Genomic DNA, 20,729 nt, shown 5'->3' with positions numbered 1-20,729 from the left:
GCAATGTGTTTTGTAGGTCAAAGAACAGTAGGAAATCTGGTGTCATGTAGATTCTGATCAAGTGTGTTATATGTTCACTGTGCTCAGTGTGCTTGCTAAAATCTTATCAGATAATAATTAAATAATTTAAAAAGCAACTTAGAGTAGGTATCTAATTATCAAAGAAACATTATGTTAGGAAAGCCTTTTATTAAGGGTAACGTGTGTAATAAGACAATATGAAGTCATACTAATGAGTCATTAATCCCCACAGAGCTGGTGAGAGCAAGAAAATAGACTCAGACACTTGAAAGGTAAATTGACTTAGGCTAAATTAGTGCATACGAAATCTGATGAAACAGAAGACATGGATTTCATCTCAGAAAAAAAATGCTGAAACTGGGAGTTTGATTTCAAGATGAAAGTTCTTTCTTTGTTGGCTAACTGGAGTGTACGTGGTATTTCCTGGGTCCTTATTAAATTTCAAAAAACCCTCTCTTGAAAGAGGGCTCAAGATAAAGGAAAAAAGTCTATTCTGCACAGAGGGAATAAATGTCAGTTGTGTTCATTGGTGCAATTAGGCAAAACCACAAACGTTTCCAGCAAACTTCAATGTATGAAATGGGGTATAGTATTATTTCTATAATAAAACCATCATTAATTCAGTAATAAGATACTCTCAGCATTTTAAAGGGAGAAATTTATTCCAAAATGTATGGTATCTATTAATTGGGAACATTCCAGAAATAGCAGAGATGCAGTGATATAGATGTTTTCACAAAAAAAGCTTCTGAAATGGTGGCTTTTGTAGGAAATGCATAATTATTTCTGTAGATAAATGATTATATGTGGTATCGTCTTTATACTCTTAAGTTCATTGTAAGCAAAGTAATTTTTCAGATCAAATTAAAACTGAAAATACTTCCCAATAAGTGCACAAAAAGAACTAATCTGCCACTAATTTCTCCTACTTAACAAGTGCTTTTATACATTTGTCTTTCATCCCTTTTCCAGTATGACTTTGTCATATTTAAAAGAACAATTTTAATTTTGTTGCAATAATTGGTCAGTTAATGCATTTTCATTCCCAAGTTAACAAGGTGATACAGTGGTGAACTACAAAAATTTTTAAAAATCTTTCAGGTGTATCCATAGTATCTTGTTAAAGTTGTCATCAAATGAAACATAAAGCTTTATAGTCTTTTACATTTTAATTGCTTAAATGTTTATAGCATCAAATACTACATTTAATGTAAAATGTAAATATGAGTGCAATTAATGTCTCCATATGAAAAATGGGAAATCTTAGATCCCAGATTTTTATACCACCAGTCACAGTGACTATATATTCTAAATAATGGTTTGAAAAGCCAATCTAAACACTGTCCTTTGTCTGTGAATCCAGCTCCCTTTAGCTCCAGTGGAAAACCTTGGGGCAGAATTTGATCTGGGTTGTTTTTTTCTTTTCCATTTTCTCTTCCTTTAAAAATTAGTGAAGAAAGCAGGAGATAGGTGTTGGAATTAATCAATGAATGAAAGATGAGTGTTGGCAACTGGGATCCTTCCTATGAATAGAGCCTGTTAGGATTAGTTCATCTCTACTGAAGCAGAAAGCACAGTGTCCAGATTTTTTCTAAAACTGCAGAATAGTTTTGGTCTGGTTTAAGCTGAAAATAAGGTGGATAATGTTACCTGCACATCCATACTCCATCAGAAAGAAGAATTTAAAACTCTGGAATAAGAGAAAAACTGAAACAGCATGAGAAGGAAGCAAGGCTGATGGTAAATGAGATCAGGTTTGCTAGCTCTGTGCAAAACCCCTTCTTTTTCCTAGAGTTTGTGTCCCTGATGGGAACCTGCTGTTATACACTGGGGAGAAATGGAGGATTTTTCTGCTGTTTCAAAGTGAGCAAACCTGTGAGCACTGTTGGTTGCAATGCCACCACAGTAAATTAGATTATTAATTACATCTATTAGTATTAAATTAGTAGGGACACACATTTGGTACAACTGTGAGCGTGGAAGGAAGTCTGTTAATTTTTGATTAAAGTAATATAATTAAATTCCAGCTTTGGAAAATGATATAATGCTCTCTCAGGCTGCTCTACATTAGCACCAAGATGTGGGCTGGTAGAATAAGATTTTGTTTACAGTGGCACAGAGATGTTGAAAGTCAAATTTATTCACTGAGCTGTAAAGCTCTTCCACCTGGAATTCTTCTTCACTGAAGAAGTGCGTGGGCATGTGAGTAGGAAATGGTGACACCAAAAGGTGATTTCCCTCAAACAGCTTCAGTCACAGGGAAGGAAGAGGGCTGGCAACTTTCTGCTTTCTTGCACAAGGAATGAAATAGCTCCCAATGCTGACATTTAAATTATCATCACTGCTTACGTGTTGTTGAGATAGATGAGGACAGCTGGTAATAATTCAGATTCATTGCACACAGCACTCTGAATCCCATACAAACACCTCCACACTGCCATCATTTAATCACATTGCTAACTTTTCTTTGCAAATGTCACCAAAATCTGTCTAAACCACTCAGGAAACACCACTATTCTGTGAATCCCAGGCACATGAGAAGATCAGAAGAGAAACTTGCACTATCTCAGTATTCACTTTTCAAGCCTTTCACTGGAGTTTACTTGTTCCATTCTTTCTGCATATCCAGTAGTCTTTTTTCTGTTCTTTACATTGGTGCAGGGCCAAATTGGTACTGAAGCCAGCAGGCTTTTAAAATCTTAGAACCACCTCATATTTCTTTGGGGTGTCATTTAATCATGTGTATTTCCTTTTTGCAAGCATTTTCTTTTATTTTGAATATGGCTTTACCTTGATGTGGCATTTTATTTGATTTACTCTAGAATCATTATTTGATTCATAAAATCAATTTTTAATAGGGCAAGATTTTTTTACTTCTTTTGCTGAAGCATTTAATTTTCTATACTTTTCTGGTTGCTAAGCTTTTGAGTGACTTTTTTGCTGTGTATTGCACTACAGTGGCTTGCAGTGCCTTTTTAGTTGGCCAATTTATACATTGGACAGGCTGGTAACTTTCTTTTCCTTACTTTTGCTGTGCAGGACTTTGGGACAGAATGAAGATAATGAAATAAATTATGATGTGGAAAATGATGTGAACTTGGCCAAATCTCTTCAGCAATACCTTAAGTATCTCAGAATTCTCTCCCAGTCTGCATCTAAAAATTTGTACCCAAGGAAGACAAATGACAAAACTTCTGTCAAGGTAGTATTTTTAATATGATTCTTACATTCTGTAATTATGGTTTCCTTTTTTCTCTGAGTTCTCATTTTTGAAATTTCCCCTCCATCTAAAGACCAGACATTGTTTTTTACTACTTCTTCTAATTGATTATGATAAGTGCATGAAGTTTTCTCAAAATTTTAAGCTTTGTAAATACTTCAGCTCATCAAATCTGGAGAATTTTATGTTAATTAGGGATGGTTTGCATATGATGAAGAAGAAAAAGTGGGATAAAGCTGGTAATATCTGACTGTCTGATCTGAAACTCTGCATCTGAACCACTCTCCAAAAACCCTGACTGAACTACTGTGTAAATTCTTGCTGGTGTTTATGTTCCTTAGGATGCAATTCATATAATCTTTAAACAGATTTTAATAATGGGTCGGATAATTTGTCACTCAAATTTTCCTAATTTTTATTGATCATAAGGAAAGCCTACTATGACCAGTTAAGGTTCATATATATACATATATACATATATATACATATATACATATATATTCAAAGATAGTGAGAAGGTAAATCACAACCATTAAATCTTGAGTATTGACCATGTCAAAAACTACAAACATGCCTATTTGAGAATGAAGGTTTTTTTCCCCCCTTCCTAGAGAAAATCTGTCTCACTCTAAGATGTAACTTGATAAATATATTAAAATTATTGGATGAAGGGGTTCAATAAAACAGGACCTTATAGTCCTGTATATTTTGCTCAAAAGATGTGCACTCTTTGATTTTAAAGAACTAGGCTGCTGTTACAGCAATCCTTTACAAGAAATTGTCTGTGCTATTTCAATGCGTACGGTATAAATGCAAAATTTGCCAAAAAATATACTGAAGTCTTAGGAAAAGTTTCAGTTGAAGAGACTGTAGTGTGAAAGCCAAACTGCTCTAGTTTGGTTCAGGAGCTAACTCAGAGACACCCAACCACTCTGGTATCTGCAACAACTCTGGGTGACAGTGGCAGCTGTAGCAGCCCTTTAGTCATGGCTGTTACTCTGTCAGAAGCACAACTTTCCAGGTTCTGACTGACTTATACAGCACCTGTGATTCATGGCACATGTCATCTGGGGCAAGAGGAGCCTCCAGGCAGAGACAGGGCATCTCTGAGGAGGGACCAGGGACACCTTGGTGGGGCTTTTCCTCTGCTCTTCCCTCTTGGGCGCTGGCTGCAGTGAGGATGCTCTGTTTTGAATCACCGGCTTTCAACAAAAACTTGCTCAAGAAGTATTTCAGTGGGTCTGGTGTTGTCATGCAAGTTCATAAATAATCCATATGGCTGAGCCCTTCTGTGGGGAAGCCTGCTGTGATAACACCACCCACCAACCTGATCGAGTGTTGCCATGGAAATGGGTACTCTGAAGCCTGGGGGAGTGGGATAAAGAAGAGAAAATCTGGAAATGAAGCACGTATAGGAGCAAACTGTACACTTCTGTTTACTAAGGAGCATTTGGAAACAACAGACAGTGAGTCAGATGTGTTACCTGTAATTTAAAATCAAAAAAAGGAGAAAAGGAAAATTATTTTAAAGAACTAGTGATCAGCCATGAATTTGAAATGATCCTGGAGATGTTTGTCTAGCCTTGGCAAATAAAATGAAACTGCTCTTCTTGAAAAAGCAAGAGGGACTTGGTATTTTTATCTTGATTCATTGTTTTATTAGTGAAATAGCATTTAAACAAGAGGGAAACCAGGACTTTTTCTGCTCCAAGAGGCAGAAAAATACTCATAAAATTTAACAATTTGAAAAGAGAAAGCAAAAAAGTAGCTGAATGAGCTACCTCTGATATGATTGTACCACTTGAAATTGGACATAGCTACCTTATGCACTTTAGTTGCAAGCTTCAGCAAAATATTGGTACGTTATTTTTGTCCTTAATATATAAATAACTTACAAACAAATATTAAATAATTGTAGCAAGATCTGACCTTTTAAACTTTCTTGTCTTTTTCTTATTAAAATAAGGACAAGATAGAGGTATTTTACCCTACTTAGAACTGCAGCTTTTGGTAGACCAACAGCTTTTGGTCTTTGCCCTTTTTAAAAATAATTTTCTTTCAAGTATGTATTTACCTCTGTCACTTCATTCCTGCTGTTGGGGAGTAGGAGATGCAGCACTACTCTGTTTGCTTTGATACCTAACATGCTGTGCAGTGTAGCTGAACCTTGCAGAAATTCAGTGCTTCTTGACAGACTTCCTGCTTGGATTCAGCTTCCAAGCCTGACATCAGAGGTCTCTGGCCAAATGTAAAACAAAGATAAAAGATAAAGAGGTTTTAAAATATTCCTTATACCCTGAAATTGTTATTTTGTATCTTAACATTTATGTATTTCACAAACTTTCAGTCTTCTGTTGCCCTACTCTCTTCCACTTGTATTATCAGAATAAAACTACAGAGCTTCAGAATTAATGAGTAGACATCACACATACAGTTATGCCAAAAGTTGTAAAATAAGACTTCACAGAACTTAAACAGGTAACTCTTTTTCTATTTCCCTTGTTCAAACAACTCTCAGCTTGAGACTTGATACAACAGTGACAGAAAACACCAGTAAATTTAAATCATATAACTGACCAAAATTCCTGTGGTGTCTACCATTTACTGCAAGAGCTTCTTTGGGTGATTTTTGAAGCACTTGAAGTTCATCATTAACTCAATTATTTCTCAGTATTTAGGCAGCATCTACTGCAGGCTATAATCTAGCCAGCTGATAATGACTCTGCCAGGGAATAAATTGCAAAACCAGAAGTTTGATGGGTCTGTTTCCTGAGGTTGCAGTTGTAAAGAACATTTCACTTCAGCTGAAAGGAGTTGTTCAGGAAATGGGCACTTGGTGGCATTTGTACTTAAGCATTAGCTAGTGGGATTTTGTGTTTGGTTTTCTTGGTCTTCCCCACAAACTCACTTGGGCTTTATGAAAGTTTTGCCATTCATAAAATGCTGAGTTATCAGTCTTTGTGATTTCTTTCTACCAAACCTGGATGCAGTATGGAAAATAATAAATAGTCAAGAACAAGAATTAACAAGAATTGGTTTATCTTAGTTACAGAGGCAAGAAATGCAGAGGCTTCAATTCATGTGGGAGCTGCCCTGCCCTTCTCCCCTCCAGCTGTAACAAACCCCTCTCATATCAAAACACCCAAACCCCTGACAAACCTGCTGCACTGTTGACATTCCTACAGAAACTGAGGCTCAGGTTTTGTTGGATTTGACAGACAGCACATAGATGGTATTGCTAAAGCTCAGAGATTGTAAAGGAGAACTTGCTGTTGGTCTGTGTGCCTGTATTTGAGTAGTTACAGCAAATTTCAATTGTGCTGCTTTCATCTAACCAAGAAAATTTTTAAATCATCACAGAAAGAGAACTTATTTGAAACCTGACCCACATGTACTTCCTGCTGGATAGGCTGTAGGAATAAGGAAGTTGCTATCACACTTGTGCTGTGGCTGTATTTCTTATTGCAGGAATCTCAATTCTATGGTTTGGGTTTTGTGGTTTGGAGATTCATGGAATTGCTTTTTCTCCTTCCCCCAAAGTAGCCTCTGAGGGCTTCAGATAGGGCTGGTCTTTGTCAGGCCAATGTGTCATTCAGGCCCTCGTGGGTAGGATGGGGGAAAGAGAAAATTATGACACACACATTAGGGAATTCCATTAATTTTCTGTTGTTACTGTTTCTTTGTGGTTTAGTTACATTCATTTTCCTGGTAGACTTCTCAGGTAGATGTTGTGATTACAGAAATCTCCAAATCTTTGGTATTCTTACAAATTTTAAAACAAAGATTTCTGGGGGAAAAAAAAACCCCAACAAAACAACAGAATCTTTATAATGAGGAAGGGGCTAATGAAGTTAAAGGCATTTTCAGAATCACGAAAAAAGAAACAGGTGAAGTGACTGGTTAGTGCCAGAGAGTTGTGGCTCAGCAGTGCAGTGGTGCTGAAAGGGGAGAAGCTGCAAGTAAGAATCATACAAATTATATAAAATAAAAATTCAATTGTTAAAATCTTTCTAATTGATCACCTAAAGAACAGAGGTGTGTAGTAATTATTTAAAATTATTATTATTTATTTTAGAAAATCTGACTGCATAAGCGCTTAAAGATGTACTCTGAGCTTATCCACAAATATTAATTACTGTGATTAACTAATAAGAAATTACTTAGTTATTGCACATTTTAACCTGAAACTTTAATTAAAAAAAGCAGCACCTTTATTTATCTAACATTGATTTAAATACAGGACTGAATGAAGTTCATCAGAATTTTGACAAAAATTCAAAATACTTCCTGCAGTGTATACATTTAAGCTCTGCTTATATAAAGATAAAATTTTGTATTTAATATATAAAGGATAATGTATAAAAATATGTCAGCTGTGCTTGAACACTTTCATAAAAATATTTCTGAAATAATTGATAAAGGAATGACTCCTTGAATTGACTCTCTGTTGACATACTTGTGCAATGATATCTGAACATTTCCCAAGCATTGGTGTATTCATTTACCTAAAGCCATCACAAAATAGTGAAGGGCTAATGCCCCTACTTCACAGACACATTTGAAAAGTATTTCATCTTTCAGATCATTCTCCTCTTCATGGCTCTTTGTGGCAAAATAGAAACATTAAATCCTCCTTAAAAAGTTTACAGACACACATAGACAAAAACCCCCAAACTCATCAACAAAAAACCCCAAAACGACCCCAAAACCCAACAAACAAGCCCCCAGAAGCACTGGAGCAGAAATCATTTTACCATATAAAGATGTCTGTATTGCTGCACATAAACTCATTCCATGATCAATGGAAGGAAAAACAGAGTTTTCAAGTTGTGACCCATCTGTTTAAATTTAAGTATATAAAATGAGACACTGTAATTTCCACCCTCCTGGCCATTCTGCAGGAATCTGGTGTAGATTGCAATTTTTTTCTAGAAGGACTGGTACCTACAGATTTAAAGCTCTAATAGAATCCTGGCTAAAAAGTCTAGTAAAATTGCAGTCACGTTGTGTGAGGCATAAATAGACAATCTGGTGATCTAATGTGACTTGTGATTTATTTTTTGAACTAATAATTTAGCAAAGGAGAATTCTAGTACTAGTATCATGCTCAAGTCTTAGATCCAACCCATACTTTTACCTACAACCCATCAGTTATGCAGGACAGAGTTTCAACATTTAGTATAGAAACCATCATTTCCCTTATCACACAGGTATCTTGTAAGGATTAATTATTTTTTCAATTATTAGAAGATACAAGTGCCATAGAAATGTTATTATAAATGATCTGTGTCAAGTCTGGAGTCTTATTTAAAATGGCAGTTAATTAATTTCTAGTAATTCCCAGATGAAACATAGATTGATATTTTAAAAATCTCAAATACAGACTGGATAATAAGATTTAGTTCTTTTTCAGACCCTCTCCTTCAAAATCAAATCTTTTTTTCCAAATACCATGTGTTTGGAGTTTGTTTCTCTAATTTTTCCTGCATGTTTGCTGTTTGTCTTGCAAATATTTACTCCCTGTGCTTCAGTACATTGCAATCAGTAAACAGAAGATGATAGAGCTGATAGAAATTTTGAAGTGCATTCCATTTTTATTTTTCTGTTATACTTATCAAATGAGAGGGTAGAGCTCACAGAAATTAAAACTTACTTTATCTCCCTCTGTGTGAATATGTTGGTGTAGACATTTCAGGACAGTGGAACAACATTTTCTTTCTTTTTAATGGGGGAAAAGACCTGAACTGGCTTCAAGCATTTGTCTAGCAAATGCAAAGTTGCTTTCAATGGGGTTGTAAAGCAGTGGTGTGGACATTGATCCTGCAGATCTCTATTCACTTGTGTTTCTTAGGATAAAAGTATTTTCCATATTCACGTGTTGGAGTTATAAATATATTGAACTGGTGTTAATGTACTCAACTTTTGGCAGATGAAGACCATCATGTTTCTATGAAAATCATCTTTAGATAATGAGATAGCTCAACATACCAGCATATGCCTACAGAAAATGTGTTTAAACATCATTCACTGAAACCCTGAGTAACAGATTTAATTGGCATATGAGCAAGATGTTCTCAGGCAAGGGAAGCTGATACACCCTGGTAGATCTACCAGCACTGATCACCAGGCTGCACAATTTCTACCATCACTGTGGGTTGGGTGTCACTGTTTGGCTCCTGCTGGTGGTGTCAGGGAGCTCCTGATTGCAGTGGCCTGGCAGAGGTAAAGATGCCCCAAGTCTTTTGTCCCCGTGTCCAGGCAGTGGCCAAGTGGAGCAGGTGCTGCCAGGAGGCACCACAGGACACAAGGTACAGAGCAGAGCTTCCCACCCAAGAGAATTGTTAGAAATTGAGTTTGTTGAGAAGACAGGACAGACACAAGGCATGGTCAGACAGGTGTGTTGGTCAGCCTGCTCACATGCTATCATTCCAGACTATTCCTTTTACCTAAACATCCCACAGTGTGCCTTGGACAGTGAAAAGATGGCACCCACAAGGAGTCCTACATCTCTTAAGGAGCCCCACAGCCCTGCTGACATTAACTCCTTTCAGTCTGCAGGGTGATCCAGGGAGCTTTTCCCATCAGCTGTCTGGTGGGTGGCACTGCTGATGGCTCACTGTGATGGCCCTGGGGCCCCTGGCCATCCATCAGCTTATTGGGGGTCATCCACCCTTCATTTTTCTCCATGTTTTATCCTTTATGTGTGGAGACAAGCCAGGTAATCATGTATCCCAATGTGTAAAACTGACCTTTTTTGTTTATGGTGAACCAATCATGAATGCTGAGAAAACTCCTTCTACACCAAAGGAAACATTGCTTTTACCCATAGGATGGAGATGTGTCAGAAGGAAAGGGAAAAACAGCAGTTAGTTATGAAAACTAAAGACAAAAAGTTACATCAACTGACAATAACAATTACCCATGTAGGAGAGTCTGTTGTAGCTAGTTGAAGGGTAGGCAAGTGGATACAATAATTCCAAAGGAGATCAAGAATTGCTGGGAACATCTGAGACTTAAAAGTGATTTTATTAAATAGTAACTTATATATGAAAGAAGGCAGTGTATTTTCCTTTCTTTTTTCTTTATTAAATTTTTTTCTTTTTTTTGAGGGTTTTTTGTTTAGGAGTGGAAGCCAAATCTCTGACATCAGCTGAAATTACAGCAGTAGAGATTATTGAATGCTGTAGAGCCAGAGCTGGACAGTCCTGTTGCACTGTAGTTTCACGGCAAGGATTAAGAAACAAAGTCATGAATAGTTTCAATCAAAGCAGACTCCTTTTGCTTTGACACTCCAAACTACAGGATGTTAATTAACAATCTCTGTCACCTTCTCTTTTAAATGGCTTCAAAGCTACTGTATTTTTCAGAAAGAAAATAGAAGATAGTTACAGAAAATTATTAATGGAATAGTAGGTCAGGTGAGATGACTGTAATGTTGCCTGTTGCCTTAAACCTGTGAATCTGTGGAAAGACCATGGCCTGATGCTGTTCCATCACTGCAGGAAGCACTGGTTTGGCTTCTTTTCCAGTTTCTGGGTTATGAATTAGTTTTTCTTGGGGTTTGTGCACGCTACAATATCATTATAGTTAGTGGAAAGGTCATTAGCAGCTGCTAAAAGAGGCCTTTGCTTCATTATTACTCAGACAATTAAAAACTTTCATTGGTTGCAGTTATTATTTTCAGATAACACTGAATTTGGGGCATAGTATGTAAGGTCACATCTACAGCACGTAGAGCTTGTCAAGGGCATTCCCCCTTTCAGCTGGAACCTGGCTGGAATCCTGCTGAGATATCTTGACAGGACAGCACTGTGTGGCCACAGCAGCTCCCCAGCTGAAAGAATTAAGGCTTTGTTGTCATAGGACTTACCACTTTAGCTGTGCTGCTCTGAAGACAGAGAACTGTGCTGCTTGCTCAGCCCCATCCCAGGGACTTTCATGCTGTCATCCACTCCATGACATCATCAGGTCTCATTGTTGGGTGGATTTATATCAATTTAAAGGTAAATTGAGCAGTACAAATTCACAGTCCACCTTTGATTCAGCAGTCACTCGTGCTGGTGTTTATTTAGGGGTACACATAAGTACAGGTATCTCCCATGTAGTGAATTTGCACGAGGCAAGTCTGTGTGAGTCACAGAGCATCTAGACTGTGTCTGGTACAAAAAGCTAAATTTCTTTCATTCCACACAGTGAGTTAAGGTATGAGGTAATTGCATTGCTGGTAGTCTTTGGAAAATGTTATTTTACCCCACCATGTGTAAAGATGAGCCTTCCAGTGTTTGTTGTGGTTTTATCTTCTAATTTCAGAGACTATAATGTCAATATCTCAAATAGGCACAGTAAATTAAGAGTTGTAGGTGGAATCATGCTTCAACTAAATTTAGATGATAGCAAATATGGGCTAATATCTGCAAATGCACCAAAGAGAAATACATAAATGAAATGGAGAGCACAAGATTTCTTCTTTATGAATTTCTAAGGGATTTTTGTTAGTTCTACATGCCTTCAAGATTTAGCAAATGTATGTGCAAGAAAGGGAGTATTTTGTCATAAATTTGATTCCATTCTTTCTGCACTGGGGCAAAGCATTCAAGTCAATCTACCCTTTAGTGGATAAATTGAACAGCATTATGTTTTATGTATCTTATCCTGCAACCCTCTTATAATTTTTTTATTTATTTTAATAAACATGTAGTCCATAGACTTTTGCATAGTGTGTCTGCAGAATGTAATTTAATGTGCTGTTCTGTGAAATTTCACGCAGAAAAAAATACCTAAACCATACAAGACATTGCCCTAATAATTCCAACTTCAGAAAGGTTAGTGTGTGTGTACTTTTTGTAATGTGTGAATTACTGAGATAGCTTATTTGAAAGGTAGTAAAGGAAAGGGAAATCCTGGGCAGATGGAGAAATAAGACTTTTTTTAAACTGAGGGTTTTAACAATTCAGAGTACTTTTAAAAGGCTTTATATCAGTGACATGAGACAATTGAACAGTATTTTACCTAGTAAAAGATAAGATGTTCCTGATAGTAACAGGGGCTTGTATTTCAACCCTACTCAATATAAACCATCTATATGGTAACAAATTCATTCTTTATTTTTGCACATTTTGCTTAATGTTTATTTGGGGTAGGATTTTTTGTTCTATTACTGGCAGTACTTCATATAAGTCCTGTGTAATCAATCCAGAAATGTATTTTCTTCCAAAAATTTCCAACTCTGTGTTTCCTTCTGCTTCTCCATAATGTTTGAAGATTCTCCAAAGGCACCAAAATGGGAATTTACATTCTTTTCACTAACCATGGACTGACTATGCCATTTAGCTTTGACATTAATCAAACTACCGATGTCCATGTTCAGGAGTGGGTTTTGCAAAACCCACTTCAAATAAGATAATTACTGTGCTCTGCAATTGTTATTAATAACTTGATATATAAATTGTGTCTGGATTCTAAATTACATATTGCTGATCTTTTTGTCCTGTATTTGTCTGTAAAAATTAGATGTTGTTTTCCCATACCACTTAGGCAAACCCATAGTTTAGGATTGTATTTATCTGTGCTGCAATTTTACTTGGATTTCATCTTGCATGTGTCAGGTGCCACATGTACTTCTGGTGTTTTGTTTGAGATGGGAGCAGCAAGGAAGGGGATTTTTTTCTCCTGCAAGTGGAGGATTGTCATACAGCTGTGAGACCCCTTTAATTAAAGTCAGAAGGGCTACTATCTCAGTGAAGACAGCTGAGCTGTCAGTGCTCTGCTTTAATTAGAACTTTTAGTATTTCATCCCTTACTGCCCAAAGTGTGACCTGTCAAGCTGCTGAGAGGCTGCCCCTTCCTGATCGAGGTGCAGCTCTGAGCCCAGGACTGGCACACACTCACATCCAATTTGTGTGTGATCACTTGGTGGGTTGGTGGTCTTTTCCTTGTTGATGCACTCGTTGTCTGCAAGAACAGAAAATCACTGATCTGTTAATGCTAAAGGGTATTTGGACTTGTTAAACAGCTCATCAAAAGCCAGCCCACATCTCCTAACACTAACCTTTCACATGGTTTGCTAGTGCCCATTAGTTTCTTCCCCTCTAACACTTACTAGTAAAGCTTAAGAGGCAAAAGAGAGAGCTGGATATGGGACATAGATCCAAATTAGGTGCAGTTACCAAGTTGGATTGAGCGATTTCTTGTTTTTCCTTGACTGAATGGGGAATGTCCTCTTCCCCCTGTTGTGTTTCTCCCTTTCCCAGCTCCATGTTCTTCCTTCCCTTGAGCCCAGGAGATCCTCTGGAAGGCTGCAAGGCAGAGAGAACAGGAGTGGGCAAGGGAGATGGCAGCTTATGGGAATTCTCAGTGAACTGCTCGAGGTGTCCTGGGCTGCTTTGTGTCATCCTCTGCAGTTCCTCCTCACTCTGGAGTATCATTAGAGAGTTAATTACCCCGGGCAGAGAGCCGTTCAAATAGGGAGATAAATGCATCTGACTGTAAGTTTTTCACATTTAGGCTTTGCCATTAAGCATGTAAACAGTGTTCAACTTGCATTTGGACAACTGGCTCCCCCTTGGAGCTGATCAGAGCAATGCCTACCCTGCAGCTGGGGCACTGAACCAGAGCTGCACTGCTGCTGTTTGATACGGTTCCCAGGGGACACTGAAATATTTCATACACAAAGCTGCTTGATCTCTAGCTCTGTATTTTTTGACACTGCTTCACTGCAGCCTGATTTCTTGGCTTTCACAAAGCATATTTCTATGTTAAAGACCAACTGCAGAAATCCAAAGCCTTGCCTTGGTAGGTCACAAGCTAAAGGAGCCAAAGTGCCTTTTGTCTCTGTAATAAAATTGTCTATCATGATATGGAACCATGGAATGAACTTCTTCAATCATATGTTAAGGGGAAGAAAACTCTCTTGGAAAGAAATGGATATGAATATGTATTATAGAATCCACTGGCTGTCATCAGAAGAAATAAAATTGTTCAAATGAGAGCAAAATTATTGTCCAGAAATTAAGACCTAGATAAAATCTAAAAGTAATTCTTCATCTTCTGGAAGAGTTTATCAATCTTACTTTTGTTTTTACAAAGTACATTAGCAAATACATAAATAATGATTTTTCTGTCTGAATCCTTCTAATTGCTCTCCTCTGGAGTGAATAGTCTCTTCAATCCCTCTGTATTTTGCAGCTCCATCTGTCCTAAATCATTGTGTCATCAGGGCACAGGCACACCAGTGATTCACTATAATTTATAGCAGTGAGAGCTGAAATAGTCCCTGTCCTAAGGCTGCCACGTTGTGATGTAGTTTGTGTGACAGTTTAACCAAAAAAGCACAGCTGAGGAGCAGGACCTGTCCTGCAACACACATACAGCATGGGATGTGACTTCAGCAGGTGCCCTGAGGGAATTATAAACAAAGAATCTGATTGGAATTATTCTGGATACAAGTAAACCTCTCAGTTCAAAGTTGTATTTAGCAAGAATGGAAGGAAATTTATTTTTGAAATTATATAGGAAGATGGAACTGGTTCCCTAAAACAATGAAAAAGCCTGCCTTCAGGTTGTGATCATAACAAAAATGTCTCTAGAACTAAATAATAATAAAAAGAATGTCCATCTGCTGTTTCCATGAAAATAGAAACTGAAAATAGAAAAGTGTACTGCAAGCCCACCTTTCAACTTTTTATTCTCCTGCAACTCTTCAGTAAAAATATTGTTTGAGCTTGATTGACATGTTTTTAGCTTTGTCGTTTAATTTGCTGTGTTGTTTTTCCTGAAAATAATAATTTAATTTAAAAACAATTTAAACGTTTATTTTTTTTCCATAGTGACAGGTGATATATTTCTTAGAGATTTAATTTAGTGGAAAAATATTTAATTTAAAATATTTAGTGTACGCAAAAAAAAATTTGCTTTACTTACTTCCTTTAAAAGTGACATTTTTAATTTGACATGCTAGCTTTGTAAGTACTCTGAAAAATAGTTACTCTCACAGGTTAAGGAAAAACTAAAGGAAAAGCGGAGTTATTAGATATTTATTTATTTTTAAAATATAAATATTTATTATTTGCTTTGTCTGAATGAATACAAATAGTGCAGACATGGTTAACTGTGAGTTGTATTATTCTCTCTCTGTTCTCTTTCTCTTGCTTTTTAATAATTTGATAAACTGGATTTTTGCACATAATTAGTATTGCCTCTTTGAAGCACAGGTATCAGTTTGAGGTTTGCAGTTTACATTTGCATTGCAGGTGCAATTATTGTTTTCCTGGTTGGTAAAGCATTAAGGTTTCTGCCTGGCACAACAATAATGACAGAGCAATTCTGACAAATTTCCTTTTGTCAACTCTCTTCTCTCTCCAGAGCTACATCTACAATGACCCCAGGAGGTTCTACACGAGGCAGAACCCCAAGGAGACACCACCCGCTTTGGGCCGTGCATCCCAGTCACAGCAGGAGCTCCTGGAGAGCCCCCAGGGGACCCTGAGCCAGCCGGGAACGGGAATGGGAATGGGAATGGGAACGGGAGGGGCCCAGAAGAGCCGGATGGCAGCGCTGCACTCCTACATCACCCAGAACCTCTCCACACAGAGCAGTGACAAAAGCCCTCGCAGCAGGACTAAAGGGCCTCAGCTTCATGCTGAGAGATTGTACTCTACACAAGTCAGTCCTTTTGGTGCAACCCTTGACAAAGGAAAAGCAGAAGACTTCAAAATGAGGAAGCTGTTCCAGCCCAGGCCTGGAGTGCTGAGGCCAACCCCCGAGATGCTGAGTCACAAATCTGCTTCCCAGGATGAGCCAAAGGACCCTCTGAGAATTGTGGATGGTAAAGTTGATATTTACTTATTCTGCTTACCTGAAGTTTCCCTCATGCTTACTGAACATTTTTGAGAAAAAGAAAATAAAATTAGACATTTGATATATCTCCTATTATTGGCATATTTATATCTGCCATAACGCAGTAATGATGTTCACCATTCCAGCTACTCTTTCCCTGCAAACATCTACCCACATTCTTCAGCCCACCTTCCATATGCATACAGAAATATATGGTACTTAGTAAGACATAGCATTTATGTAATTTATTATATTTTCATAGCATTTTACAAACAACACATAATTACGGGTATATCTTCGCTATCAAATCTGTTTTTATGTAGTCATCCCACACCATATATATAGATAATACAGAAATGTCTGGTTTTGTTCCGTATCTCTTTATTTAACTAGAAATTAAAGGACCCAGTGTAAAATTCAAAGTTAAGCACAGAAATGAACATTGAGATGAATTCTGCTGCAAAACACTGAGAAGAGAAGAGTCTGTTAGTCCCATAGGTGGAGAAGAAGGTGGGGTTGCATCTAGTTTTGTCTGGGCATTCTGTAACAAAGAAACCATTTCCTGGATTTCCACCCTTTTTTCTTTTAAAAATACTGTTTAACAATGATTGGATCACAGTTTCTTCTGTACATGATAGTACAACAAATATTTAAATGAAAATGGGAATAACATCTCCATGCTGTGATACACTTAAAGCACTGATTTGTCAGATGAGTCTTGGGGATCATGTAGCCTTTATAACTCTGGTTGCTTTTGTTGTTTCTTTAAACTAATCTAACTACTGATGTTACTCCAGTGATCAGAATGCCTGAAAAATGAAAGAGTTGATCCTCAGCCATTGTCAAGCACTTGTATCTGTTACACTGCAGTCACCACTATCCCAATGGATTTTGGTGATATGTAAGAGGGTTCCTTTGAATCCCTCTTTACCATCCATAAAGTGTAGTGTTCTTTGATTTGTTTTGTTGTTTTCTTTTAAAATATCCTCCAAAATCAGAAAACACACAAACACAGAGAAATGTCAGAGTTTCAGCAGAGGAAAGATAATGCTGGCATTCTAAAAGATGCTCAGAACTGAAAGCATTCTTGGTATGGTGCCCAGAGATAATAGGTTTCAGGGAATGAACTATAATGTAAAATCAAATCCAGGTGGCACTGTAAGTCTCTTGCACAGGTTAGACAATTTTGTTGCAAGACTCAAAACAAACTAGGCACATGCTGGTTTCATTATCCTCCAGCTGTTCCACTTCACCTTTCCTGGTAGAAGCCAACTGGGAAAAAAATGCTTAACACTTACAGGGAATAACATGTTTCACAATTCATTGGGTTGTACTACTTTGACTTCTCATACATAATATGCCCTGTAGGAACTTCTGCCATTGCATTTGCTTTTAAATGTTGTATGGACAAGGCATTATGAATTGTTAGAGCAGGAAAGAATGTGGTTTCCTTTGAATTTTTACACTTAATAATCTCACAAGAAAGTGATGAGGACAGACCCCAAAATATTCACTGGTTTAAATGCTGTCCATTGAAATGAAAGTGGTTTAGATTCAGATTTCCCAGGCTGACCACACAACCTCTTTCTCCTTTTTGCCTTTCTCCAATCTCTCTTGTGCTTATGGATTATGGGTTGTAGGCTTCTGGGTTGTTTTTTTCTTGCACTCTGTGAACTACAGAACTGTAAAAAACTGGAAGGCATGGGGTGCTCAGGTCTCTGATCCATCTGAGAGAGGATTAGACAAAGGCACGGGGCTTGGAGAACAATCCAGAAGGTACTGAGCAGATTAGTAGTGAGAATTGCTGCAAAACAGTGGCAGGTAAATTTGCTAACAAGGCACCCTGAGGGAGAAATACAAAAGAAGGAAATATGGAGTTATTTTTCTATCAGATTTGGAAGCTGTTACCTCTAGGAGTAGCATGATGTGCGTGGGTACTGCCTTTGTAGTCACTGTGCAACACTGGAATTGTTAATCTCTCCTCTGCACCAGCCGTATTTAGAATTTGGCTCATTTTGATGTGGTTTGTTCTAGTCTACTGATTTTTTGTGTGTTAAATATTGCAGAATATGTCTCTCTGTTCCTTTGAAAAGGTCATAGAATTAGTAATTCACATGTCTTAAGAAAAATAGCAAACTTCCATGTTTATAGGACAAAAATGTTTTTTATACGTCCTCTCTGGCAAAGCTGGGATCATCATTCCATATGGTGCTCAGCTGCTGAGGCAGCTGATGTGGTCAGTAGGGTGATGGAGTTGAAGAAGACAGACCATGCTGTGGAATTTCTAACAAAGTTACTGCTCCCATACCATGTGGTTGTCAGGCAAGCTGGCCTTGGCTCTTGTGCCAGCAGAGTATGATGCATCATTTATAGCTGTACAATAAAAAGCTGTTTTCCCTGTACAAGGGGCTAATCTTACCTACTAAGGTATTCTACTGGTGGAGCTTATATTAAAAATTGCATCTTCTAGGACATCCATGCTTTTACTGCCATTATGAGTCCAGGGTAACTATAAAAGGCAGTTTGCATTCATCACTTGGAAAGCTGTAGCTAAGGGAGAAATCTGGTTTGCAGCACAAGCCCTGTAAAACATGACTGAGCATTGGTGAGTCTACTTAGAAGGGAGTCAGTGGGAGACTATAAAAGCTGTGCACAGGTAAATGCATGTTCAAGTACATGTGCTGCTTAAATGCTGTGACATTGCAGTCTCCATCTGCTTTTTGGTCCTTCTCCAACAATATTTTCTGATTTTAATAAATTCATCATATTACCCAAAGGTGTTTGTAAACAGATGCAATAATATTTATCTGTTTATCAGTGTTATCCAGTAATTTACAAATTATTGCAAACATGGACAAGTGCCATAACAAGAAGTGTAAATATCCATATTTACCATGGAGAAGGATTAATATCATATCAGTAAGCACGTGAAGTTAGCAAAACTCTTTGTGTAGACCTGCATTTCACCAGGCTGGTACAGACACTCTGATGACTGTCCCTCCTAGGATACTAAAAACATGACATTCCTCATACTTCCTGCCTTTGGTTATTGCCTTTGATCCTTGACATTTTAAGTCACATCGTAGTTGTTCAGTAAAAGTAGATATAATGCCAAAGTTTTATTCATGTCAATGCAGTATTTAGGACTCTGTTTGATGAACTGTGCCCAGGTGGCAATGACCAGGGCAGGAATGCCAGTATCAGAGGAGCAGGAGGCTCCTCCATATAATTTTGAGGTTTTAGTGAACCAGAAGAACTTGCAGTGAGCCTATCAGTATTATCTGGAATAGGGTCTGTGGCCATTCTTTTTTTGTGTTATTCCTTGCCCTGTTCCCCCATTCCCATTTGTTCAAGATTGCTTTTTGTTGGCAATGGATATTAAAGATGAGTCTGAAGATGAACTGGAGAGATAAGACTGGGCTAAGAATACAGGTAAAAAGTTAATGTGGAAAAAATGGAGTGGAAATGACAAGGCTACATTGCTTGCATGTTGTTGAATAGTTCAGTAGTTGGTCTAGACAGCTGGCTGTGAATCAAATGAAATAAATAAAAATTTAGTTGTGTTACATTAATATAAGTCTTTTAATTATGTATGTCCTGAAATATAATTCTCTTTTAAGATTTGTCTTCAAATGATGTTTTATTTGTAAAGTTTTAGTTTTGATTTGGATCTGACATATATTCTGTCTTTTCGTTGCTGACTTTATTAGCTCTGCTTCAATAATTCAGGCTTTTCTGTCAAGATATTGTCCAATAGTTCTACAAAAGATAAGATCAGAAATGATACCTAAGCAGACACAAGGCTCCTGTGGTAATGCAGCAGTGCTGCTTTCTTCCTACTTACTTTTATGCATTGCTGCTATTTTTAACACCCTCTGCACCTCTCTGCCAGGTTTTTTTTGAAAAATCATCTTGAACTCAGGTTGATCAAGTGTATTGAAAAATTTTATTGCAGTTTGGATTAATTTGCACTTGTAAATTACCTTTCTAAACTAACCATGCTTTTACTGTATTATTAAATTCAAAACAGGGGATGGATACAATAAAATTAAAGGAAAGTTTTCAAAGTTTTCTCTGAAGTGTTGCTAAGCTTCTATCAAACTTCAGTATAGTTTTGCTGCCTCCACATATCTTGGCCCAGAGAATTTGGCACAGATTGAGTTTACATTTTTGATTCACATTTCTGAACATTTGCTTTCCTGTACAAGGCACTCTGCTATTCCAGTATGGTACCAAGGTCTTTGTCAGCTGTCAGTTTGAAGAAACTTCACAGATATAACCTGTCTTTTGTTATTGATAGTCACAATTAAGTGTAAAAAAACTATGTTTTTTAAAGAAATTTCAAAAGTTCACATTTTTTCAAGATTAGCTTGTATTTTATGTTACTGAGTTCTATCAGTAGATTAGTTGAATGTAATAACATCATGGTGGATTATTGGAAAGATGTTTCCTTTTTACCTGGAAAATAAAGTACATCAAAGAACCTCCTTCCCCATATGTCAACACTTTCTCAGACTTACAGTAAACCTATTATTTAAGCTGTTTAGGTTCTTTTGCTTTTTATGGACTAATTAGTTAAGGGGAAATGGCATTAATTTGGTCAGTGAATTTTGGGTCAGGTCAGGGGAAATTAGTCTTTGCCTTGAGATGGAAT

The 20,729-nt window shown here is 37.3% G+C and overlaps 1 protein-coding gene across 1 annotated transcript in view; it reads left to right on the top strand.

The window, feature by feature from the left end:
- Positions 1 to 20,729, top strand: part of PTPRN2 (protein tyrosine phosphatase receptor type N2) — a 628,212-nt gene that overhangs the window by 219,636 nt on the left and 387,847 nt on the right. Inside the window, exons 5-6 of the mRNA XM_079300304.1 lie at positions 3,061 to 3,223; positions 15,602 to 16,064. Of these exons, the coding sequence (XP_079156430.1) occupies positions 3,061 to 3,223; positions 15,602 to 16,064 (626 nt within the window). The remainder of the gene's footprint in view (positions 1 to 3,060; positions 3,224 to 15,601; positions 16,065 to 20,729) is intronic.

Source organism: Erithacus rubecula (genome assembly GCF_903797595.1).
Source record: "Erithacus rubecula genome assembly, chromosome: 3".
Taxonomy (NCBI): Eukaryota; Metazoa; Chordata; class Aves; order Passeriformes; family Muscicapidae; genus Erithacus; species Erithacus rubecula.
This window is presented reverse-complemented; position numbering and strand designations above follow the sequence as displayed.